General features: G+C 32.0%; 1 protein-coding gene across 2 annotated transcripts; it reads left to right on the top strand.

Annotated features, from left to right (window-relative positions):
• Window positions 1–6,806: 6,806 nt before the first annotated feature.
• LOC128190684 (alpha-2A adrenergic receptor-like) lies at window positions 6,807–23,333 on the top strand. Of its 2 annotated transcripts, none has more exons than XM_052862816.1 (2): window positions 6,807–7,012; window positions 21,649–23,333. In XM_052862816.1, exon 2 carries the CDS (start codon window positions 21,660–21,662, stop codon window positions 22,956–22,958), a length of 1,299 nt encoding a protein of 432 aa, XP_052718776.1. In that variant the 5' UTR covers window positions 6,807–7,012; window positions 21,649–21,659; the 3' UTR covers window positions 22,959–23,333. The 2 variants fall into 2 exon arrangements, with proteins under 2 accessions (XP_052718776.1, XP_052718774.1); XM_052862814.1 differs by lacking the exon at window positions 6,807–7,012 and adding an exon at window positions 9,003–9,129.
• Window positions 23,334–27,125: the final 3,792 nt, after the last annotated feature.

Genomic DNA, 27,125 nt, shown 5'->3' with positions numbered 1-27,125 from the left:
CCTAAGTTTAATCTCAAATCCTGAGAATTTACTCAGCTGAGATTTTTCTCAAATTGCATTTCACAAATCAAACTTAGTCATTTCTCAGCTGAGATGAATTTTTTACTTAGCTGAGTCAAGAATTTTCATTGTCTCAAGTGGCCCCTTATAACTTCTCCTGTTTTTATTTATTTATTGTTAATAAAAACAATCGTCTGCTTATGTTTTCAACAGAGGAAAATAGGATTAAATTAACAAGAGTCATAAAATGTTAATCCGTCATGAAATGTACACTTTGCTATGCTAAGTATAGATGATAATCTAAATGATCTTATATATTATATAGCAAACACAAGACCACATTAAATACATTATGGTTACCTTAAAATCATTAGAAAGTAGAATCACTGCACAGTTATTCTATTTAACACAAACAAATGAATTAGTTCCCTTTGTTTACAATTTTGTCAAGGGAGATAACTCCGCCTAAATTATTATTTGTTAATGAAAAAAATATTTATCAAACCCTGCATGAATTATTGGATATACGCTGATTATTGAGTGGAATAGATCTAAGAAATGAACATTACAGACAGTATAATACTATATTAATGATGTAAATGACATATTCATATTTGAGATTTGACTTAAGTCTGCTATGGAGGTAACTTAAGTTTTTTCTCAAATGAGTAAAAAACACGACTAAGATTTTTTTTTGAAATGCAGAGATTTGAGTTTTCTCAAATTTGAGAAAAAACTCAAATATTTGAGAAAAAACTCAGACTTAAGTCAGAGATTTGACTTAAGTTTTTTTTGGTGAAATCGGAGCCTGATATTAATGGTGCACAACCAAAGTCAACATTTTTTGTATATAACCGAGTTTTCCAAGTAAAAAGTTTCAAATATCTAAAACACACGTTCTCCATAACGTGCTTATTGGTTTCTTGCCCATTTGCACTTGTAATTTCAAGCGAAAGTACCAGACGGTTTTTATTACATGTAACGGTATACAAATAGGCAAATAGGTTGTCAACCACCACACAAAAGATGAAATTGTTGAAGATACAAGGGTATTTTTTTTAATTTATAAAATAGGTATTGGTAATGAAAGAACGCTGATTTAAAGTTGTGACATAAAGATAGTAAGGTATTTTATACAATTTATTACAGATTATACGATATAATACAGAGATATTTGAATACATCTTATCTTAAATGAAAATTTGATAACCTATTTGATACTAAACGTCTGTTGACTGCGTTACTGCATGAATATTAAAGGTGTCTTATTTTCTCAAAGTTGTGCATGGTTTAGATGATAAATCAATTTCGTAAGAATATTCATGTGTTCATAGTAATTCTTAAGACATAGGGGCGATTAAAAGGTATTTAATAGTAGTTCTGATAGGAGTTTGTCGAAGAATTATCTTGTTCATACTTAGGTAAACGTTGTTTTACAGTTTCTCTGAAAAAAGAGTTCACGTCAGTCTTTGAAATATAAAACTTCTAAAAACATACAAATGATATGTTTGTGTCGAGCCACACAAAAGCTGCTAAGTCCGAATATCGAGTATATTTAAAGACGCTGTAAATCGGTGAACATTGTGCCAGTGCCAAGATGCTTAAGATGCAGTTCGGAAGACACCACTGTATAGCAAACGATGGCCTAGAGAGTATATAACCATTTTTGTTAATAGTGTGTCTCACTTGACAAGTGGGATATTAATCATTTCAAAGGAAGATAATATTTAGAAAGGAGAAATGATTCTTCTACAAGAAATATTGAAAATCCAATTAGATTTTCTAAAATTCTACAGGAATGTATTTCCTGTAGGAGAAAAGTATTTCCGACAGGTATTAAATCTAGTCAAGTAGTTATTCTATATGAAATTAAGATTTTTTATCGGATTTTAAATTTGTATTACAGTTTGTTCATATCCTATTGGGATTTAAATTCAATTTGGAAGTTCTTTAGTTTTGAAATTTTAAAGATTCTATAGAAAATTATTTTCCTATAGGATTAATTAAGAAGAAATTAAAAATGAAAATAACAAAATTTAAATCTAAATAATGGTATAGCCTGTTTATGTAATTTATTTCCGTGGTTTGGATTATTCCATTTGAAGATAGGTATTTTTATATTTACTGTTTGTGATTGGTCAGTATTGGTCACTACTGATAGAGTTTGGCGGGAGATATTCTTTTGTATTCTGGTTTTTGTAATTCTTTAATTGCAACCTAGATGGTGTGTTCTTGAAATTCAGACTGAGACAAAACATACCGACTCAGACCTGTAAGTTATTCTTTTAAAACATAATTCTTTAAATAAATACAATTCTAAACTTTTATAGGTTAAAGATTAAAATAAATAAATAAAGTTAATAAATAGGTATGAGTGTGTGGAGTGAATGTTTTGAATACAGTACAATGTAAATATCCTTGAGCAGTATATGTCATATATATTTAATTGTGTAGACAAGATCTTATATATTGTATAAATTATAAATAGGTCAAGTCATACAATGAGCCTGATGATGATTGATACTACGTACATGATTATGCAGTGTCGTGCACTCAGTTCCATAAATTGGTAACTATTTGTTGAAATTCATTATTGTAAATAGTTTTAATTTAATCTATATATTAGAGTAATGTTTTTAAGAGTTATTTAGCATAATATTCAGATTTATCATGTATTGCGATTAAACGTAATGAGATATAATTGACCTATAAGTGAATATATGTTATACATGTTTGTGATGTCTATAATCTTTGTATTGTTATAATGGTGTGCTTATATGTTTTATGTATTGTTTTAGGGTGAAACGATTAATGCAACGTAACGGTCAGAATATATAATTTAGAACCCTACAATCGTCTTGTTTTATTTTATTCGCCCAAGAATGATTACACATACTACTGGCATTATACATGTTTATCCTCTCCAATCTCACTAGCAGAGTCTGGGGAATAAATACATACATATATATGAGGACTCCACACCGTGGCTGCAGACGATACCCGTGGAAAGTCGGCGTGACTGATGATGCTTAGTTTGAAACTAGTTAGTTTCACAATTCATGAAGTAGGTATATTAGTATGACAGGAACATGGTCACGATTTTGGTCAAATTCTACATGTATTTTTCGTTTTTTATTATTTACAATGCTTTAGGAATGCATTTATAGTATCAAACGAAATTTGAGAGTCAGTGGTAGAGTTGTAAACACGATAGAGGGCTCACAATTCTTTGTCAGGTAAACAAGGCTCATGTCCTGTTTGTGTTTACTTAGGTTCAATATACCAGTAAAAATCTTTTTAAGCTAATTTTTCTATCGTATTCAATTTAAGCGTAAACAAACAGTTTACCATATTCATTTTAGGAGTAAAACTGGAATGTTCACTTCAACATTAAAAATGTAAAAAAAAAGCTTTGTTTACACAACAAAGAATTGTAAGCTCTGTAACTCACCTAAAACGAATGACAGTCAAATTTTAGTTCCTTATTAGAATTGCCTTACTCAAGCATTGTATTTAATAAAATCGAAAAAATAATTTTCGACCCAAATCGTGACCATGCCCCTTTAAGGCATTGACACTGACAAACAGTAACGTTGGACATTTTGTTAAGTGTTTAGACATAAAAAAAAATGAGTCCAAAAACTGATAACGAGAGAGAGAGAGAGAAAGAGAGAGAGAGAGATTGTCAATGTGTTTACCTTTGCAAAGATAATGAACTAATGAACGGAAACTGCAATATTTTTAACTTTTTCTAAGTCCAAGGGGCAGAACCCTGTCAAAAAATGCTTGATAGTACCGAAAACATAACTTTTTTTATTGACAAAGACAGTGGAGAAGGATACAAGTACACACATCTCACAATGTTGACACACCCTTAGGTCATAAGCAATCTTTGTGTGAAGTAAGAACTTCCAATAATTCTCCATAAGAAAGATAGGGACCGGACACGAATTTTGTATTGTTTCTGCCAGTGACCTTGACCTTGCCCGAATGACCTTATGACCTAAGGGTGTGACATGACCTTGACCCATTGTCATTCGGGCAAGGTCAAGGTCACTGACAGAAAAAATGCAAAATTTGTGTCCAGTCCGTATCTTTCTTATGGAGAAACATTGGAAGTTCTTACTTCACACAAAGATTGCTTATGACCTTAGGGTGTGTCATGATCTCGAACCAAGGTCATTTGGGCAAGGCCAAGTTCATTGGCACAAAAGTGCAAAATTCATGTTCAGTCCATATCTTTCTAATGGACAAATATTGGAAGTTCTTAATACTCATCAAGATTGCTTATAAACTGAGTGTGTGTCATGACCTTGATTCAAGGTCAATTGAGGAAGTTCAAGGTCATTATTAAAAAAATGCTTAATTCCTGTCTGTGTCATGTCTTGTATTTATGGAAATAATTAGAAGCTAAAATTTGACACAAAGCTTGCTTCTCTCAGGCACATAGAATTTTTTAGATTCTCATCACCGTCTCTCTGAAAATGGCCTATCCAGATGTATTTTATTTTGGGGGGGGGGGCGTGTGGGGAAAATTTAGGAAAAAAATCAGGCTCAGTATACCAATAGTTCAAAATGTTTATATTAAATGGCTGCTTGACATGAGGAATTTCGTTTGATTCGAGTCATGTGTGTAAACATAAGGATGCACATGTCCTCATGCATTAACAGTTAACTTGAACTAAAATGGAATTTAAAGAATAAAAATTGGTTTGTGTAATCATATTATCATTAACAGTTTTAAAAAATAGAGCAATTGTTATTTATAGAAAATGGAAGGTAAAATAGATTCATCCTATATTTTCTATAATAGAAAAAGTACACGAGTTGTTTTTTTCTTAGCAGGGGGTATCAATTGTGAGCTTGCTCACAGTACCTCTACCTACTGACTGTTTACAGAAATTTGTGGGGTCGGTAAAGTCCACAGAAGGCGAGGCCGACCCCAAACAATTTTTGTAAACAGTCAGTAACAAACCTAATAAGTGTTTTGTTTTGTCGAGGACCTAAAGTATTATATGTAGACAAACAAACGATAATATATAACAATTAAATTCATAGATTAAATCTCTAATTTTTTACCCTCCTCGTCGGTCGTCTGTGCAAACCTGGATGTCTTTGTAAGATCATAATATTACGTCATGGGCAAAAGGGGGTCACTCTAAATGTTTTGGGGTTTAAAATTTAAGGTATGTTTGAACGTTGAAAAATTCAGCTCAAATAACGTTACGTCTGCCATGTTGCCGTATAAATTTTGACGCTTGCCGTGTTAAGAAATTTATAAGGCAATCACGTGACGAGATTCCCCCGATGACGTCGAGACATTCTAGTCCAAATCAAAACAAATATTTTTATTGGATTGTTGAGTGCATATAATTCGTGATCAAAGACTGCATCAATTAAGTCATGTCTATTTTTACATTGTTATGATTTAATCGGTTAGACATCCCTAACGAAAGTATACTGAAACTTTTTAATAATTATTTTCATTCATTTAAACTTATTTTGACACATACTGATTATACACAATATGTGAGGCATGCAAAATCCGAAGCGATTAGGCTTTGCAGGGTCTCTGCAGAGCGTGTATTCTCACTGGGGGAACAACATACATCTGTATCATCATATAAACAATTACTATATATCTTAACCATATGAATTTTAATATAAAAGAAGAATATGGTATAAGAATTTGAATCACAGATTGTCTGATTTAAGACAAGGCAACGAATTCTTTAACAAAGTTGCATAATAATGTAACACAATTCTTTGGTATTGCTTGAACTAAATAACTGAACAGATATGAACACAGATGACTTTTTACGTAGCAGTTTTTGATATATGTACATCTTAATCTATATAAATTGTAGACTGAACATTTTAGCATAACATGAGTGAAAAACATCTTCAGTGTCAGTGTGATTATAAAAAGTTTATCTCCATTCATTTCTTGCATGTCTTGGTTTCTTTTAGACTCAATAGCTGAGGAATGTAGTATAGATTATAGTATTATAGTGAGCATACTTTGTGATACATTTTCTGATACATTATCTATCAAATATGACAATATAACATTGTGAAGAATAATCAATAATAGCAAACTATTCTTGACAGTGTACATTTACTATTCTTTTGTTTTATGGTGGAAAAATGTTTATTGAAAACAATATTTCTTGATGTTCTCCTAATTCATCAAGTCCAGCATTAAACAATTTTGACCTAATAAATGCTGCTCGGTAGGAGCATGGTTTTTGGCCTTACAATCTAAGGTAGGGATTACATAACAGATTTAATTTTGAAATACAGTTTGAGGTTCCAATTGGTTTGAATAGATACTCCTTCCTAATAATTTGTACAACACTATTCAATGTTAACTATAACTAACATTATTATATACCTAATATATTATATTTATTTCCAGTTAACTAATTTTCATAAAATTTAATCATTAGTTCTGTGTTATTAACGTACATTACAGCCATGACAAAATGTTTTTACATAAATTTCACACAAACCATAATTGCTTTATTATTCATAACCAAATCGTTGTTTACAGGAAACATAGCGTAGAGACACTTTTGTCATACAATATATGTATTCACGTATTTCTAAAGCATATTAACTTCCAACACCCTTCACCAATTCATCTCATTCTTTCTTCCAAACAATGACTTGCACTTATAGATTATCAATTAAAAATACACGACAAAGTGCTGCGTTGTTGTCTAATAGATATAACGAATCAACAAACATGGCGGTGCCTATATAATGTCGAGCACATACGAAAGATTTCATATTGAGCGCGATTTCTAGCGCAGGCACGTACTCGTCGTCATTAGTTAAGAAAGAAAAGCTTTTCTAGGTCAACATAGAGGACCAACTTTTGGATTGATTTTGTGAACGTATGAATTATAATGACGTGGCACACACAGGAAGGACATTAAAATTGATGAGGACTGGCGCTACAAGCTTGACCTGTTAATGCCGTAGTCCGTCGCTCGAGATTCCAATATTGGTGAGTTTCTTAACCACGTGTTATTAATTATCTCTACGGTAATAGATGGTACGTGGTACCTTATAGCCTATAAGTCCACCTGCTGTTGGACTACCAAAGTTGAAAGTTGTGTTAATGGCAAGGTCGCATGTGACCTTTTTGGTATTTATTGAGAAAAATAATGCATACGTGTAATTAAAAAGTAAAGATTTTGACAATTGTGGTTCTAATTGTGTTTTAAAATACATACGAACCTATATCCAACATTTAATCAAAGCAAATGTATTCTTGTTTCATGATAAACCGGCTTGTTTTATGGTCAAATACTCAAATTTTAAATTCAAAGCATGAAAATTAATGATATCTTTGAAAATAGTTATTCTGTTTTTTATTCAATGTACTGATGTATCGGGTCGACCATACCTGCATCATATAGAACATCTACTCATTGTAACGTCCTTTTAAAAAACGGAAGAATTTAGTTCAACTGCTGTTTATTTTGTGTTGTATAGTTGATGTCTTCTAATAAGAAGAACATTTTGTAGCATAAGTCTCATAATAAGGTAATGGGGAAGTGAAATTTGTTTTTTCTTTAATTGAAAAAAAAAAACCTGTGGTTTTCTTCTAACAACTCATATTTGTTTCAATTTGGAACCTGTGTTAAAATATTCTGAGATGAAAGAACCAAAAAAATCAATTTAGCAGAAAATGATATTGCGATTCGTGATGAACAAAAACAATATGTTTTCTCTGGGGGGAAAAAATCAAAATGCTATACAAAAATTAAAAAGAAAAGAAAAATATTCTAAAGAACACTGTTGTCAAGGATACAAATAAGAATTTTTTTTATAATCAATAGGAGAGAAGAGATAATGCTGAGCATCGATACAGTCTTTTAAAGGATTGCACATGTATCTCGTCTACCATGGCGCGTCGGCTCAGAATATGAAATATCTTTGAAGTCTTTAAATGACGGAAATCAATGTTTTGACCTCCTTTTGAACATTTCAATTACTGCGATTGACACCGGGTATCGATTAAAATTTCACTTGTTTGTATTCACCAAGATCGCTCCTATCTGATTAAAATTTCAGTAGACGGTTTATCATCAAGCATTGCTTACCCATTTTGCAACGTATAGTTGCACATCACAAGCTTAAAAGAACAATGATTCTGAAAATTTAAATGCAGCATTTGTGTGTAGGTTAGTGCTTGGAAAAAAACAAGAAAAACATATCACATTATAAAACTCTATATTTGAAAAAAGAATGTTTGATGTTAATTTAATTTCTCCGTCAAAATCTATGTGTTCTTTGTTAAAACTCGTTTTGACGTTTAAGATATCATGATTTGAAGTAATGTTAATGTAAGCTGAAACAAAGTATATTTGTTTTGGTTACGGTCTTATGAAAGTCGACGGATGCAGCTCGTGGATTCAAGAAACGGATATATATGCTGTTCCGAATACTTTGTATCTCGTTTCTATAAAACAATGAACATTTCTCAATAGAACATGTCTTCAATGATATTTTCTAACCACAATAGAACGACCGACATGGCTACTTCCAAAATCAGAAACATTTAACGCCTACCCAAACTGACAAACTGAACTGTGCTGTGTATTAAGTGATATCAAGGAAGGTTGTATAATATTTAAGGATGGTACCTTTAAAAATTTTATTGCAACATTGATGTGAAAGTTAGTGTTTTCGAAAAAAAAACAACAATTGAAGAAGTTTTAAAAGCTTTCACATTTCTGTGTACAATAAGAATGTACTATGTATGATAACTAAATTAGGAAACCTATTTGTATTATGTTTTATTTTTTTCTTTGGAAGCCCGTATAGTGAAATAGACAAAGGACGAAACTAATTAAGACTAGCTATAAGTGTCGTCTGAGTTTAGAATCCGCTTTTCAATATACTGTCTACAAAACTTCAGAAGACAGCGCAGATAGAGAAAAATTTCCAATCAGATTTAAGCATCATTCGCTAAAATCAATGATACACTATATATATAACAACACCGCGCAGAAATTCTGTAGACGTGAGTGCTAAGGAGCTGTGACGGGTGCTGTTAGAATACAATGTTCAGCGTTAAATTGTGAGTTAGGAAATCGGCTAATTAAGGCAATTAAGGTAAGGAAAATGACTGTAGAAGAGCTCCTATAAATGTAGTTTTCAGTCCTGCAACTGCAATGCTTTTGCCGATATCAAACATTTTTATTTTCTATGTTTTATGAGAAAAATATGATTTAAAGGCAATTGAATATTTCTTCAGTAACTCCGGGAAAATTAGAATTAATATGAACGATTCGTGTATTTTTATTGGTCTAATTAGTTTTTCCGAACTATTTTTGATCATTATGTTCGTAAAGGCGATATTTTATGTACTTTGAGTAGAACTGGCTTTTTATTAGAAACCTAATTCGTCTATCTTTAATTTCCCTCAGAAATACACTCCTTTATGTGAAAATAAAAAATGGGCACATTTAAAGTCGTTTTTAAGAGAAACTAATTATCAATGGCCAATTTAAATTCGCCAATATTTCAGGTAATATACATTTTATATATATTAGTATTTTGTTTTGTGAGATCATTCAGATTATTCTTATCATTTTATGTATATTATATCACGTCGTAATAACGTTATTTTATCGTTTATACCAATGCCAATGCTATAGTGCAGATAACAAACTAACTAGATTATATGAAAGTGACGCTTGCACATAGGCACTTTTATGGGCTTGATCATGAGGTCTGAATTATTTTGATGTACTCGTCGCAGCAAATTGATAAATAAATTAGTTAACGTTAAGCTCTTAACACAAAAAGTTAAGCAAGTGAAGCAGAAAGACCAGCCAATATACAATATAATTTTAAGGTACACATCTTTTCAGCATTTTTCCTGGTTAATATATTTCCCGTTTGATAAAAATTAGCTCGAGCGCTTCGTAAAAGCAGGATGTACCTTTTTGTATTAATAAGATTTTTTGCAACATTTAACAATTCCCTTTATATAATTTTGCATTGTAGAATCGAAACTCTTGTCTGAAAATATATTACAACAAAACTTGTACTTAATGATTAAGAACGCGTAATCTTTGGATTTTCAGTACACGCAGTTAAGTTATCAGAACCCTGCTTAAAAAATCTCTGAAGTGTAAATGGCTATTCTGATTGCCAGTATCTTCTGCTAGCGAGGCGAAATTTTTGCGACTATATTTTTTTTCTCCAATAATCTTTCCAGTAACTTAAGGATTCAGTAAACACTATTTTCATCAGAAATCCAGTTTTATGCTAACCCATTAGTGTGGGATTTGATTAGTACAGAGATTTCTTATTGATTCTAATTCTTTATGTCGAAAGAAACAGAAAGCAATGTCAATAGCTAATTTTTTTCTCGCGTAAGACAAGAAACTGCTCATGCCTTAAGATGGTGTTTATTCCGTTAATCTCCTTGTCCCTGATGCACTTAATGCGCTCGACGGACAGAGGAAAAGCGACTGAGGCTCAACAAAGTAGGAACCTGGTGCGCTTGATTTCACAGATAGATGCGTTAATGTCATCGTCTCCAACGAGGCATGAAAGGTGGAAATAACACTGTAGTCAAATAGATTTGATGTTATGATATATTTATCATGCAAATGCATGCCTTTACTGCCATACCAATTGGACGATTAAGGGAAGATATCGGGACTTACTGCAATTTACTCACTATCCATCTCCATGTAAACAGTTTCATCAAACTACGGGGCTTCGTTAGATATCTAATAATGGTCGAATTACAGCTCAGCGATAAATATAAATAAAAGTGAAATTTCAATTAAAACGTTTGCGCGGAGGCATTTTGGATAACAAAAAGACGGATTACTTTTAGAGCTGATCACACTCTACTAGGGAAAAACAAATTTATCAGCGTTGTCACTTTCATAAAAGGTGGCTCAGCCTCAGCGCAAAATAGTCCATGGCATTCAATGATACAGAAGCTCACCGTCAAAAGGGACGGCCTGTCATGAATTCTATATGTATGCTGCCTCGCGTATCGAATAAGATGAAAAGGACAACTCGGTTGGTATCTGTGTGATGATCAATTTCAGAAATCAGAATATCTATATACCGTACGCATACCGCGGAAATTATTCGAGGGATTATTTTCTGTTTTAGCGACTAAAAAGAACTCGCAACGATTTTCAATTTCAACCGTATTCCGCGTGACATGTTTTATCTTGTGTAGTGCAGGAAACGAAATAATTCCATCATATTTTACTATACAGGATGCATGGAGAAGATTCTATTTGGATTAAAAAAAACAATAGGTTTTGTCTTGCAAATAGAATTTGCGTGAGATTTTAATCAAAATATAATTAAAATTCCATCCTTTTCCTTTGTACATGTATCTGGTTAAAACAATTTCGTTTGAAGTAGAATGTCGTCTTCTCAATCTTATTTAGGATAAATATTGGATTTTTAAGACACTCTAGATTGACAGATTTTGGAGATTCGGTCTATATGAACGTATACAGGCGTATCAAATCACAGAATCGGTAGGCGCCTAATTTCATTTTCTAGGAACAATTACCGCTAAATCAAATTCTAACCACAGACATGACCAAACTGCAATTTTTCACCAATTATTCTTTTATTTGTATTTCAGTGGTCCTAGACTGATTTTGTTTTGAATGTTTTTCATTCAGTACGCATTTAATTCAATTTTAGTAGACATTGGGAAGGAAAAATCAAACTAGAAACTTCCTTCAAGTTGCTGAGGGGAAGGGGGGTGTCGAAAACATTCTAAGGAGCATCTTGCTTCTTGCTTGCCTAACATATAGCACATTTTTATCTAATTGAATTTTTTTTAGCCTTCATTAACTCATGAGAAAAAAAAATCAAAAAGTGATCGGCAGTTCTCTTAGACGACCATTCATCTATTCAGATCGATTTTATTTCCACGGGATTCTCTCTAAAAGTGCTTATATACATCCTTTTTGCCAAAGCATAAAAACGAACGAAAGTCTTTAATTAACTAGATGATTTAATCGTACTCTTTGAACTGTTCACCAAAGTCGATACACTTATCGTTTATTTATCACTATTACAAAGATAAAACGAGCTGTTATTACAAAACCGATGTTTTCTCAAAAACATATGATTTTCACTTTGATATTTTTTAAATATAAAAATTTGAAACGTACACAAAGAATTCGGTATTAATTTCAGATATCTGAAGGGGAAAAAGCGAATTTACATGAAGCACAGATGTTTTAATACTACTCGGGCAATTGAAGAACAGCATGATAACTTAAATCGCTATTTATATCTAGAAAAGAGTTGATTAATTAGCTTAGTGCTTGAGTTTCTGACTGCTTAAGATAGTTTTCTTCACAAGACTATCTCTTGATTAAGGTATATTCTTTCTTGATCGTGTTTCTTAAAATAAAAAAAAAGGTACGAGATTCTTCAAAGAAAACTCTTTGACCTACTTATGTCTTTTATATGATGGAATAAACAGAGTGCCCGTTTGCTTTGCTTTAAATCGATTTAATAAATCATTTATAAAACTTTTAAAAGGATTTTTATTGCAATTTTTTGTGAAGCAATTTTCCTTATACACATCTGAATCATTAAGCTCGATTGATTAATTAAAACTTCAGAGAACTTCATTTATTTTTACATAGCTCTTTTGTCCCATTGAAAATTTGATTGCTAGAATGTGGAGTTTAAGTTTCTTTAATCTCGTTAATTGAAAGCATGACGAAGGATTATTACGTGATAGAAAAGTGCTATTAAATAATCCAATAGTATGGTGAACGATACTGTTCCTTGCAAAGGCACGGTAGTTTTGTATCCAGATTTTTTCTATGCATAAAACTTAGATAAACAGCCCACAAACATATGTATAAAACATTTACGTGTGCATACAATACATTTATCAGCGGAGAAAAATTATAGAGATCTACCAGGGAGGTGATTTCAAACACAGAACAGATGGGCATGGTGTTTGTTGTGGGTTTTATGTTGCTCACCTGGAATTTGCTGAACATGGTTAGCAAACAGCGTAGTCTCTGATGTCGATAACTAAAGTTATTTCCAGAAGAGCGAGAACGAAGACGATGCGTTGTCCGTCAACCAGCGACACAGACTATTAATAAAGCAAATGATGTAACCTTATATACGAACTATCACTATTATCATCATTATGCAAAATAATATTGCCACTGACGTAAGTATGAATTGAATAATCACAAAATGCTCCTATTCCATGTTAACAACGTTTTCTGATTCATATACCAATACCTTCCAAAACTTATTATATCATAAGATGTTTTAAAAAATATTTAAAAATATATTAATAATCTCCCTCATCAGCCCCCCTCAGAAATAAAAATTAAGGAAAAAAGAACAAGGTATGAGATCCCATTTTTTTACTACTGGAACCAGAATAATAGAATTCATTTCCTCCTAAATTAAAATTTCACTAAAAATTGCTTGTAATCAATTCACTTTAACCATAGCTATGTGCAAAACTACTGTGCCGCACTTTACTTTATGGTAACAAAACTGCTGACCTTTCACTAGTGATCAAACAAAACACTACATCGTTAATGGTGTTTAGCGCAGAAACCAAACAGAGGTCATCACACTCAAGACATCTGCTTTTTCCCTCTGTTTGAAAGGGAGCTACATCCTTGAGGTGATAATGAAAACTGTCATATAACAATGATTACCTGTTTTTCACAATTTGTGGACGACATTGATAGCAAAAATAAATTGTTTATTGGTACATGTATTAATTTAAAGACATGCCTAGCATTTGATTTGCTAATAAGACTGGTATACGTTGATGTCATTTTGTTGGTAACAATTAACATATCGTCTGCCTCTTGCATGTAACTGGTAGCAAAGTGGGTGTGAATTTTATTATTTCAAGTTATTTCTAGAATATTTATTAAACGTCTATATTAATATGTCAGACATATCTATGCCTCATATATAAGCCCTACAGTACACGCAAACGAGCAATGTCGAAGTGAATATGCCAGTGTTCAATGACTTACCACAATATCTTCTCCCGACAACGCGCTACGTCCAAGCAAGAGAGCTTGACAATAAACACAGTTTTCATTACCCTTCTAATAAGCCAGATATTTTATCATCATATCAATTTTTTATCCCTCATTTAACGATTATGATCTGTCATCAAATAAGAACGCGCTGAATATTGCGATCCAGCAGAGTAGTTTATTGACCAAAAATCCCTCGTGGCCTTGGCTTCAGAGAGTCTAGCGGCATCATATTGAATTGCAAGGTAGTTTATACGAAAACAAAATAACTTGCTTGAAAACACAGACGGATAAATAAAAAGCAAAATTCACAACCCACGTCTCCTAATTCGAAGTGAAAGCTCCTTCCTCTATACCTAACATCTATTTGTGATATGGCAGTCTATATCGATACATCTCGGTGTAAAAAGCGTACATAATGCAACAATAAATCTCATATTTATCAAACATGGAGGAACTTGCCATTAGTTCGAAGTATTGCATGTGCAAAGGAAATCTTATTAAATATCAGCTCATGACAATAAGAATAGAACAATCAGTAATATTGCTTACGATCTAAAAAAACTCATTCACGTATATATTTTTTTATTTATTTAAGAGAGTATATTATATCATTAAATATAGAGAAAAGAGAGAGAGTAGAGGGATTTGTTAGTCGTTATTAGTATTTTTAGACAAAACGAGTTACTGGACGTTTATTCTCTGGGGAAATGTGTAATTAGATGATAAAAGTTCTAAACATAGAAAACATTATAAGGACATAACTATTTTTTTTCGCTAAAACATGAAAAACAGCGGTTTCGAATTTCTGCATTAAGCTTTGGATAATTATTCATAGTGGATAAAAATTGAGAAAATAAACCATTCCAATCCATGTGAATAAGATTGCGATCAACCACACAGACCAAATTGAAAAAAAATGAAATTCTTTCCTATGAAAATGGAGTCCCTATGCAAATAGATTGGAACAGAATAACAACAAAAACACTTCTCGCTGGCATAAAATTGCATATAATTGGCAATTGTCATGCATGGGAAATAAAACCAAATCGCATACGGATTGAGGCTTTTTTTTTTCCTTAAAAAAACCCTGCTGTTTTAATTGCGGTTGTGTTGTGCGAACGGCAATAGGTGGCATTATTGGTCGAACAGACTGGTTAATATAAATCTTTTATTCAAATTCCAAAAAGCACTACCCATCTGTCTTTGAGTGTACATGATATCATGTTATTAAACAATGGGTTGAAAAATCCATGCGATGTATTTGATAAAATAAATATTAAATATCTACTTATGGAACAGATGCACCATTGACGGCTTCGAATTGAATATTCCGGTAACTGTTTTTGTGTGGATTTATGTATCGTCTGTCGAATATTCCCGACAACCTTTTGTATACTTTACACATACCTATCTCTAAAAACTAAAAATGCTGAAATACTAGTTCACCATAGCAAAAAATCTTTTTTGATATATGTCTAGTCTTTTACACAAATAAACTGACAAGAGAAAATTAATTTCTTATATGGAATTATGATTATAAAATCTGACATCTTTTATTCATTTGGAAATTCTCGGAGCACCTTCCCGTATTTTTTTTTAACCGAGTCTCTGAACCAGGCTTATGAGAGGTTTCAAAACAAACTGCCGATAGTAGTTCTTAGGCTTTTTTTTCATTCTTATGCTAAAACTAGTGAATGCATGAAGTTTAGAAACAGAAGTATTTATGTATATACATTGAAAAACATGTATGAAGCAAAAAGAGATGGAAACGCCAACATGATAGGAGTTATAACGTTATTCGCATCACATGGAATATAAAGTACTTTTTTACATATTCGATGTTAATTATGATTTTAAGAAACACTAAGTTTTTGGCATTAATATTTTCCACACATACCACAGTATTATATGTATCTATTATCTAATGTTTAATCAGATTTTATTACTGCTTTTGTAACAGTACTTGCCTGCCAAAATTTTATTAACACCTTTCCATTCGTCTTTTAATAATGCTTGTAAGTAAATTTGCCGATTTAATGAAGATTTGTGAGAGAAAGTCAAGTAGAGAAATAATTCAATCCATCCCTTGAAATTGAACAAGATGTTTGGAAATAGTAAATTAATCAATATCAAAAGTTTGAGTATTAAAGAGGTATGGTCACGATTTTGGTCAAAAATTATTTTTCCGATATTAATATGTACAATGCTTCAGAAAGGCAATTTTAATAGGCTACCGAAATTTGAGTCTCATTTGTTGAGTTATAAACGAGTTACAGAGCTTGAAAGTCTTCGCTATGTAAACAAAGCGTTTTTTTACATTTTGAACGTTGATGGAAAAATTTCAGTTTTAACACTAAAACGAATGTGTTAAACGTTAGAAACTGTATATCTATGCTTAAAAGAAATAAAAAGATAGACAAATAAGCTGGAAAAAGATTTTATACTGGTTTATGGAACCTATGAAAACAAAAACAGGACACGAGCCTTGTTTACATGACAAAGAATTACAAGTGAGCCCTGTATCGTGCTTATAACTCTAAGAATGACTCTCAAATTTAATTTCGTCATTAGAAATGCATTTCTAAAGCATTGTAAATAATAAAAGCATAAAAATAAAATTTGACCAAAATCGTGACCATGCCCCTTTAATTAAACAAATCTTATTTCTGAAAAAGAACTCGTAGAGAATAATTTTATCAAATTTATTTCTGGTTTCAGATTGGGTACTGAATGTAACTTTGCCAAGATATACATATATAACAATATTATTTTCATGCATAGAAATTCTTACCTGGACCGGTCAAAGACGATGTTTACGGACAATTCAGATTGGAAAACAAAAACAAATAAATTGCAAACTCTCGAGTTCAATATTTAATCCTGTTTAACATTTTTCTAATTCTGACATCTCCTTCAATTTAAATTTGAATCTTTCTCAGGTTTGGGGAAGGAAAACATCTAGTATTTTAAGAAAATTAAAACTTTTCCCTGCTTTTCCCCGAGGTTTACTCACTGAGAAGTGTATAGACAAGGGTTAAACACATGTTTGCATGAATTTTCTTTTTCTCCTTTATCACTGGTCCCTCATAGTTACTTGGCATTTCATTCTGGCCAGTATGACCCCTCGTACGGATGCTAGCAATCATAAATTATTGATAACGGCATATCTGAATGACCCTGCTCCATGTCTATACTGCAAAAGACTCAGGGCTAAGAATTTGCATTTCAGTAGATCAATTTTCCCAGTAAGCCTTGGATTATTAATAACGTGGAGTTTAGAATGCGGCTCTCATACTTGATAAATAATCATTGTCATAAAAAGTTGTATCGCAGGCATCGCCCAGCTGAACAGAAATGGACTTTTCAATTTCACACCAAAACTGAAATAATATACATCAAATATAATATCTCAAAATGTATCAGCTAATGTATCCGTCATCGTTTGGAATCCTCACTAGGAAACAGTTTATAGCTGCAGAACTGTAGCTCCACTGGGAGTTCGAGGTGACGGGCCATGGTCCGTCTACTATAATATTCCATGGAGCTACAGTTTTGCAGCTTATTGTTCTGTCATGCACGCTTATTTTAAATTATATTCATATTCAAGATACCGTGGGTGGATTTTCCTCTTTGTTTTTGCCTCCAGTTGTAAAGCGTCACTTTTCAAATAAATAGGAAATACATGATTTTTAATACACTTGTTTGATTTGGGTTTTTTTCCAGCGATTCGACCCTTCGTTACTGTTAAGACCCTTTCTTATACCAAAGGATGAATCCTTGTTTAGAAAAAATATTGAAACATTTTCGAACTTGGTTTCCTGTGACCTTTAACAAACAAATCATACTTATCTCGGACTTTTTAAGTATCTTTCGACAATGGACATTGAATGTTATAAGAGCCATACTAGTATTCGTCCATGTTCTCTGCGTATTTGTTTCAATTAAAAATAGTATACCTTTACTTGTGATCTCCTAAAGGTCCCTTAACAAACAATTATAGACCAAGTTTGGTTAAAATTGCCTGCAATAAGGTAGTTCTGAAGAAAATAAGATGTAAAAATTTACCATATAAACAGAAAGTTTTTTTAAAAGCATTCGGTTCAGGTTAGCTAATATTATGATAAATCTCGAAATACTCTTTTTTGAAATCTCTGTACAATAGTAATAGATTTTCCTTAATCTTTGGAAATTACCAAATGCAGAAAAAAGAGTCTTTAGAGCGAGAAAGGGTGTATTGCATGTGTGAATAATTATTCCAAAATCACAAGTGGCATAACAATTTGGTTTGCATGGAAAGCTCTACCTTTGCAATTTGTTTTAAAAAAATGAATGAAACGTAGAACTTTTAGGGTTAACATATGTTTGTTGTTTCTTAACAAAAATGCATTTTCAAAATATAAATAAAAAAAAATTAACGAAAAATAATAAAAAGTTTATTCCAAAAGAAGGGCGGACTGTCATGGTGGTATTAGACATATACTAAATCAATAAGATTGTTACATTTTATATTTTCCAAAAAAAATTTTCTTTGGTATGGGATTATTATAAGTAATATAAACTTTGATTAAAAGATTTTAATATACATAACACGTATAAATAATTAAATATCTATGTTTATAAATTTTGAATAGTCACGACTTGGTTCCAACGTTAAAAAAAATCAATGAGATTTTTAGGGTTTTTTTTAACATTTCTTTAAAGTTTACTTTATGCCTTTCAAAATTTTCAATCAAATGTAAAACCATGCATTTTAGGCATGATCTTTTTTAATTACACAATCAACAAATTGATTGCTGCCATTATTTTGACCTTGCACTAATTAAACCGCAATAAAAAGATGTATGTGTGAAAAATGGCTATCATATACCTGAAGATATTAATAATTATGTAATAAAATGGATGTCTTCTCAATTTTACTTTTAAAAAAATCAATCGTTCCATGGATATTTTTTTTTAAATACTGTATGTTGGTTGACGCTTCACAAATTTATATTAACTGTTATTTTAAAAATTCAGTTTCAGGAACACTAGCACTAAGGTGTCACGAATAATAACGAAGTTGACAAAATAAAATCAATATAAATTCATCATTTGGTTTCTCATAATTACACTTGAAAAAGAAATTGACTTATTTTTCCTATCTTTTAACAAGGCGAATGAATGTATTTTTTATATTAAAGTAACAATGGGAAACCATCAAAAAGGAAACCGTTGTAGGTAAATTTTGACGTGAAATCCTCAATTTTTTACAGTGTCAAAAATAAACAAATACCAATTTCACTGAGAAGTTTCATCTCTTAAAAGTATAGTTCATCTTTGCTTTCCTGGGTATTCAGTCGTCATTTTATATCATTTTGAGAATTTAAATTCTTCTTTGAAAGAAATGTGCCATTACTCGTTGACGTTTGGTTTATAATAAATAGTAAAATTCATAACCCTATCCAAATGGGATTTTGGTAAAAAAAAAATTGAAAAGTGATTTAAGCTACATTTAGCGAACAACATGACCATAAAAAAGCAAAAGTGCATGTACCTGAACATTAGATTTTTTGTCGCTAGGACTCCGTATGAAGATATTATTATAACAAAAATTAAATGGTGGAAAATCTGTATATACATGTATGTCCTAGATTAATATAATACACTGTGGTTTAAATGTGCCTTGGACACAACTGCGGAATTCAAAGCCTCTAATTTAAGAACTCTTTTGATTGATTTGAGTTTTCCCCCACGCCGGAGCAAATTCGCGGGCATATTAAAAACTCAGTTGGATAAGCGGTAGTGTCACAATCACATTATTATGAAATACATGACCACTGGACTTTCAAGCATTTGAAACAACATTTTTTATAATAATGTGTGTGTCAGATCCGATTAACTTATCTTCTTTGGTTAATGTTTTTGTTGTCAGACAGAAAAATCATTTTGCTTCTGATATTCCAGAAAAAAAGCAAATAGTACTAAATATCTCTATTAGATAAATACTAGCAACGGAGTTGAAATACGATATATACAGTACCGATCAGACCCAACCTAACACCAGAGCAAACCCAAACTAAACCCCGGGTTTACTTTTTGGGTTAACTTGGGGTTTACTCTGGGTTTACTTTTTGAAAATTTGGGTCCACTCGGGGTTTACTTTGGGTTTACTTTGAAATTGCTTTTGAGGTCAACTGTACGCACTGAAGTGTAAAGCAGACTAGTATTTTATCTTACCATCCTACTGCCTTTAATTCCTATCCTATGCATATTCCGAATACACAGTTATCGTCTGCTTTCAGGGGTATACTTCTAACTTGGTTTACTCTCTGTGTCCACTCTGGTTTTACTTTGGGTTTACTCTGGGTCCACTCTAGTAAACCCGAACTAAACCCAGAAAGTAAACCCAGGGTTTAGTTGGGGTTTACTTTCTGTTAAATTGGGTCTGATCGGTACTGTGTGTGTGTATATATCTATCTATCTATCTATCTATCTATCTATATATCTATCTATAAATAACAGCTGAAATACGATATATTATATCAAATAACAAAAACTCGAAGCTTAAGCAACGCCAGGAGATTTATTCAGTTATTTAATATTTTATATTTATATTCCAGCATGAACTATTCCGGCGAACAGATTGAAGATTTGTTGTTTGGTGTTTTTGATTTTTTTTTATTATTTTAACGGGGCCGATATATTAGACTTAGCGTCATAAGTCCTAAGAGAAATAGTATTTGAATAAGCAAAACATTTTCATGCAATATTTATATGTATGTACGCGAATTTTAGAAGGTAACTACGTTAATATTAAAGCGTGCTTGGACACAGATTTTGTTATTTATAAAAATCAATAGTCATTATGTCATACATGTACTGAGAATATTCATTTTTACGAATGAAATATCCTTGTAAAAAATGTTATCAAGTTAACCTTGATTTCAATTTGTGCATTAAATAAAAATCATTCGAAATATTCAATTACTCAATTAAAGGTACACGTTTATCATTCAGTTGGTTAATGCTACCATGGGTTTATAATATGAGAATAAAGTTTACAATTTGAATGTCACTTTCAGAAGTTATCAAGACAATAAGCACATACTGCATGAGAGCGTGTGTCAAATGCATTAGTACATCAACCCATTTTTTCTTCTATAATTCATTAGTAGACTGCGTTAAAAGTTTGCACAAATACTTTAAAGAGAGAGAGAACGCGCTTTACAATTTATTGATAGCCGGGTGAGCAATGTTTTTTTTTACAATTCATGCACTAAAGTCGTTTTTCAAACTGTTCATCATAATTTACTTTTCCAAAATTTCACAATGTGCTGAATGTTTGCAAACACTACAAGTGCGTATATACGACAGTGCTCCGATGGACTTCAGATTATTTTCTCTGTACCTTTCCAACACATTAAAAGAAGATTAAAGACCTGTTAAGAGAGTTCATTAATTTTGTAGTGGATGCATCTAAGCAATGCATGCTTTATTAGTATCCAGTTGATGTATATTCGTGTGATATCTGACTGAAATCAATAAATAAAAAAAAACTTTTCTTTGCAGGAGTCTTCCTTTTATTCTTCAAATTATTCTATTAAAATTGTAGATCCCTGCGCGATGTCGAAGAACGGCTCTGAGATGGCAGGTGCCCCTTATACAATGGAAGAGTGTGTGACGGATCAATCCGATCCTTTGGAAGACGAGGCATATGCAGCTGTTGTGATGCTTATTATTTTTTCAGTTATTGGAGTTGCTGGCAACGCACTGGTTCTTTATGGTTTTTCTATGTTGAAGCCTAAAATGACTTCAACGATATTTATTCTTACACTGGCTGGAATCGACTTCACGTCGTGTCTGGTGACGATTCCTGCCACTGTAGCCATGGAATTAGCGACGTTCAGGGTGCCTTACGATCCTCTGTGTAAAGCCTATCATTTTCTCGTGACATCAACCATACCTTTTTCAGCGTTTGTGATGGTAGCAATAGCGGTAGATCGCTACTATTGCATCTGTAAGCCTTTCATTCAGATCATGACAAAGTTCAGAGCCAAGGTTATCGTACTTTCCCTTAGTGTTCTCGCATTAATTATAGGTTTTGTGTCCTGTTTGAACTTTGGCGTTGTTACAAAAGAAATGGACAGGAACATTACAAACGAAACGCTCGAGATTCGAGCCCTGGAGGCGCTGCTTCCCCCGAATGATACTTTTCTGCTTGCATTTAAAAAAGGGAAATGTGCTCCTGCTCCGGTTTTGTTGTGTGGAAATCCACGAAACTTGGGGAAAACATTTTACGAAGTATATAACATCATATATGCATCGATTTACGCTACTTGTGGAATCGTTGTCATCATCCTCTACGTTATCATCTATCATTTCATCCTTAGCCGAAGACAACGACGGCTAAGGACAGAGTCGTTTCCATGTTGCACGTTTAGCAAGCAACACGGTGAGTCGGAAAACACCGACTTTATATACATAAGTCAGGACACACAAAATACCACTGTCGATGATGCTGAAAAAGACGCTAATCTTAACAGTCCTTTGGCAAAGCAAAATAACGAAAATCATCTTAAACCAAAACAAAGTAGCGAAATTACACCAAAGTTGCGGCAAAAGAAAAAGAAAAATCACAGAAAATCAGATGCTACCTCAACGTTTCGTCTGAAGCAAGAGAGGATACGTGTTAATAACATTAAAACAGCTCTCGTGCTGTCTGTTGTGGCTCTTGTTTTCATCGCAGCGTTCCTGCCGGCCTGGTTAATGAAGCACAGGCTTGTTCCGTTCAACGTCATATCTTTTTACATGTACTTCGTCTATAACGTAGCAAACCCTTTCATTTATGCTTTTATGAACCCCGACTTTCGACAAAAAATGGCGATTGTCGGAAAGCGAATTAAAACTCAGTTACGAATGTAATTTTGTCTGTACAATTGGTGCTCTGATTTTAACAAATGTGAATATTTTGGTGGAGTTACATCTCTATGTTTTGTTATATGTATATATACAAGAAAAATAGCAACGTGACACTAAAAACACTCTTTATAATATACATGAATTTTGTAAAATTAGATGTGAATTTTTAAAATGCAAAAAATGATGAATATTTAATAATGGTAAACGAATCAGATAGCATTATTTAACTCTGACATTAGAAATAATGACACTTTTACTCTTGTTATCATTTTATAAACTATTATTGTGAATTCTACAATATTTACTTGTTGTAATGTTATAAATATGTTTGATAAATATGTATTTAATTTTGTTGTCGAGTTATTAAAGTGATAAAAATTGTTGTCTCCTCATTTTTAAGGCTCTATGATTTTGCACATTTAACGGAATATTTTAGAAGCCGAGAACAAAAGCTATGAGTTGTTTAACGGTAAGATATCTCAAAAAATTCTGACAGGTATCTTTTATTCTATTATTACCTATTAGTTCGACTAAGCTGAAAACTCAGTTGACCTTTAAGTTTCCTGATCACTTTTTGTCCGGCGTCCGTCGGTCTGTCCGTAATCTGTCTGTAATTTTTTCCGACTTCTTCTCCAGAACCACTGGACCAGTTTTAACCACACTGGCACAAAGCATCATTGGGAAATCGGGATTCAAGTTTGTTTAAATGAATGGTTACACTCTTTTTCAATAGGAGATTATCAAGAACAAAAAATGAAAATTGAATGGGTTTTTTTATCTTTTTCTCAAAATCAAATTGGCCAAAAAAACCTGTAACTTGTGTGAAAGCATCCTGAGGTAGTGTAGATTCAAATCATGATCCCCTGGGGGTATGATGGGGCCCCAGTATATATATTCTTTTAAAATCTTCTTCTAAAGCCTAGAAAAACCATTATTAACTTTAGTGAAGAGCATCCTCAGATAGTGTAGATTTAAGTTTGTCAAAATCATTATCTCTAGGGGCAAGGTCGGGCCAAATTGGGGGGGGGGGTCCAATTTTACATAGAAAAAGTTTTAAATTATTCTAAAAAAAAACTCAAATTTTATAATATATGATATTTCTTATATGTTAGCATCTCGACAATTGTTTAGACTGTTGTCCCTGAACATTTCTTAGGTCCTTTAAGGAATTCATAGTATGATGTAGATTTATACATGTATATACATGTGTATATTTGAACAGGATCTTCTTTGGAACTACAATGCTCAATATGTGCTATGACTATGAAATCATCCTGTTACTAAAGAGCTCAACGTTTAACTTGAGGATATCTGGAGAAAATTTTGAAAATCTTTTTATACACGATCTATTACTAGTATTCTGTTTTACATCTTCCAGATATTTTTATATGACCTCATAAAGCTGATTTTATTATGGTTATTGTTCAGATGTTCAGTTGAGCAATATGGTCCATGGGCCTGTGGTATTTTCTGTAATAATAGAAGTTTACACTGTATTCTTTTACATACTCTGTCTTCCAGTATTTATTACACAAAAATAATTGACGACATCGTCACCTTAGAAACACGTCTCAAGTTCAATATTATTATAATATATAATCAATATATTTTTATATAAAATGTCTAGCATTTGGCAATGCTTTGGATTCAAGTTTGATTATAGAATCTATTTGAATTGTTGTGTGAAACCATATTATATGTAAATTAATAGGTTCTTGAAAAAGGAGATAATCCAGTTCTGTCTGCCGTCGGCGCAATGGCTAAACAATCATTATCACATGTTTTTCTGAGACTAAGTTTCAGTTTTGATCAATTTTAAAGTATGTGACTGTATAGAGAGAAGAACAATGTATTATACTTTATGTTTACGTTCACTGTGTATTTCCTCCATATCTTTGCACTGAAAATATGTTGTGTTCCATCTTATTTTCATATACCTGCGGAAGAGCGTACGTATATTATGACTTTATAATCACTTTCAATAGTTATTTCATACTCATTACCATTAAAATTAAAAGTAAATATATATAAAAGAATTTTGCATTATTTAATTCTTCTGCACAGCCTGGTTAGTTATAGGACCGACGTTATCTAAAAATTTGCATTCAATGATTAAATATAAATTGTGGACTAATTTTTTGGCACTTCAATATCGGCAAATCGGGAGATAACTGTCTTCTGTTTTCGATGTTGTAAAACGTTGTACCTAACCTTATATTTCAAATCACAACTTATTTTTTGCAATTAGCTTTAATCAATTATAGGCAACAAAAAGTTTTCAAAATCCAGTATTTCAACCGGATTTAATTTGTATTTGCCAAGACCTGAGCCCTACTTTCACGTAGATATTAGTCAAAGAAGAAATGCACATTTTTCAGATTTTTTTTAAACCGTGTACAAGTTTAACAAAGGTTTCTCCTGTCCATCAATGTATTTTGAAAATAAAGAGAATTTAGAACACATAAAGACTCTTATAGATATGCCTTGAAAAGCACTCAAGCGTTTGCGGGTGGATGGTCGTGGCTATTTTTGGACTATATCTTTAGATGTTAGAAGAAGAGCTGTATATAGAGATATAGAAAATTGTTCAAAATTTAATGTTAATTTTTTTTATTTATTCTACACTAAATGCTAGGTTATGACCAAACATATCACATTCAGTTTAAGGCATATCTGATTGGTAATTGGTGGACCACCCAGCCTCCTTAAAAACCAAATGGTTGCAGAGTGGACACTTAAGGCCTCATTTTATTTTATTTTTTTTCAGATGTTTAAAATATTAAATTTAAGTCTGCAGCTGCGCAGTTCTAAGTGAGTACAAAAGGCATTGCTCTGTTCTGTTTTGGTATGCGTAATTACCATACAAAACATATAAAACCTTATATCTATTGCTTTTTATCCTTTGACAAAAATTTGGTCAGATTAGGGCAGAAACAAGTCAGTTAAAGAAATATTAACATTTTCGTACAAGATGGCCGTAAATCCTCCTTAAAGTATCTCACTCCACACGTTTTGATTTCATTGCGCAGATGTTCTTTATATTTTAAAGGAATATAATTTTTTTAAATTTAAACCTGAAAGAAAGATCATCATTTCATAATTACACGACATTCATAAAGAAAATTCATTTGAATTAAAAAAACAAACAAGTTTGGGAGGAGGGGGGAACAATGTTCTCGTGCGAAAGGTTTTTTTTAGTCGAAAATGACAGAAACAAGCAATTTTATGAATTTTCAGTATACTTTCTTTTATTATACTTTATTTTATTATACTTTATTTATTATTCACATTTTTTAACATTTGATAGGTTTGTGACATGTTCTATAGGTCCTGTGTGACTTGTACAAAACTAAATTTTGAGAGAGTGGTAGACGCATAAAATTATGCAAATATATAGAAAATATCTAAATTTTTTGGACCAAATTTTGCGAGAATTTTACCTTTGGAGCCATACATCTAAAATTTGACATCACTAACCCCCATGTTTCATTATGTCAAAATGATACTGAATACATATCAAGGCAAACTGGATTCATCTTATGAATTTTTTAATATTCAAAATGTTTTAATTTCGAATCAAACTGTAACTATTATAGAAATTGTCTTTTTTAAGTGCAAAAAGGTCATAAAAATTTATGCAGCTTATTTCAAAATTTTTTCGTAATCCCTCTAATCAGTGTGACCATTGTGAAACAACAAATCCTTTGGTATAAATATCCTAGATAACAATACATAAAACAGCTCAAAAGGAATTTTTTCACGGGGGGATGTTTTAAAAAAAATTACAAAATACAATATAAAATTATCTAAGTGTTTGACCAAATCATTCATTTTTAATGAAAATATATGTAAATGTAATACATACATTATTATAAAAAAAATAACTTTAATTTGACAATTTTCAAAAAATGACCTTTAGTTGGGCGGCTAGACATTGCTATCGTTCGCAGTCCTTTCATAATTTTGGCAGAGGCTACCTTGCTCATAACTTGGTGCCTGCTTTGTCGACCGAATGTTCAGTACTGAAAAGGGTTTTGAGAAATATGAATTGTCACTACATAACTACTTGAGCCCTATTGTTACATGTAACACCTGTTACTTTGTGCCATAAATTTCACGATTTTAGTAGAGCTCCCTCTTTAGTCACTAAATCCTAAAAATGGAAAAACC

This window comes from Crassostrea angulata, chromosome 6 (genome assembly GCF_025612915.1).
Source record: "Crassostrea angulata isolate pt1a10 chromosome 6, ASM2561291v2, whole genome shotgun sequence".
NCBI classification, from domain to species: Eukaryota; Metazoa; Mollusca; class Bivalvia; order Ostreida; family Ostreidae; genus Magallana; species Magallana angulata.
The sequence above is the reverse complement of the archived record's forward strand: the minus strand, read 5'-3'. Positions and strand labels throughout refer to the sequence as shown.

What these genes read in the sequence shown, in the direction of transcription:
- LOC128190684 (XM_052862816.1), top strand. Translation starts at nt 21,660, where the DNA reads ATGTCGAAGAACGGCTCTGAGATGGCAGGTGCCCCTTATACAATGGAA.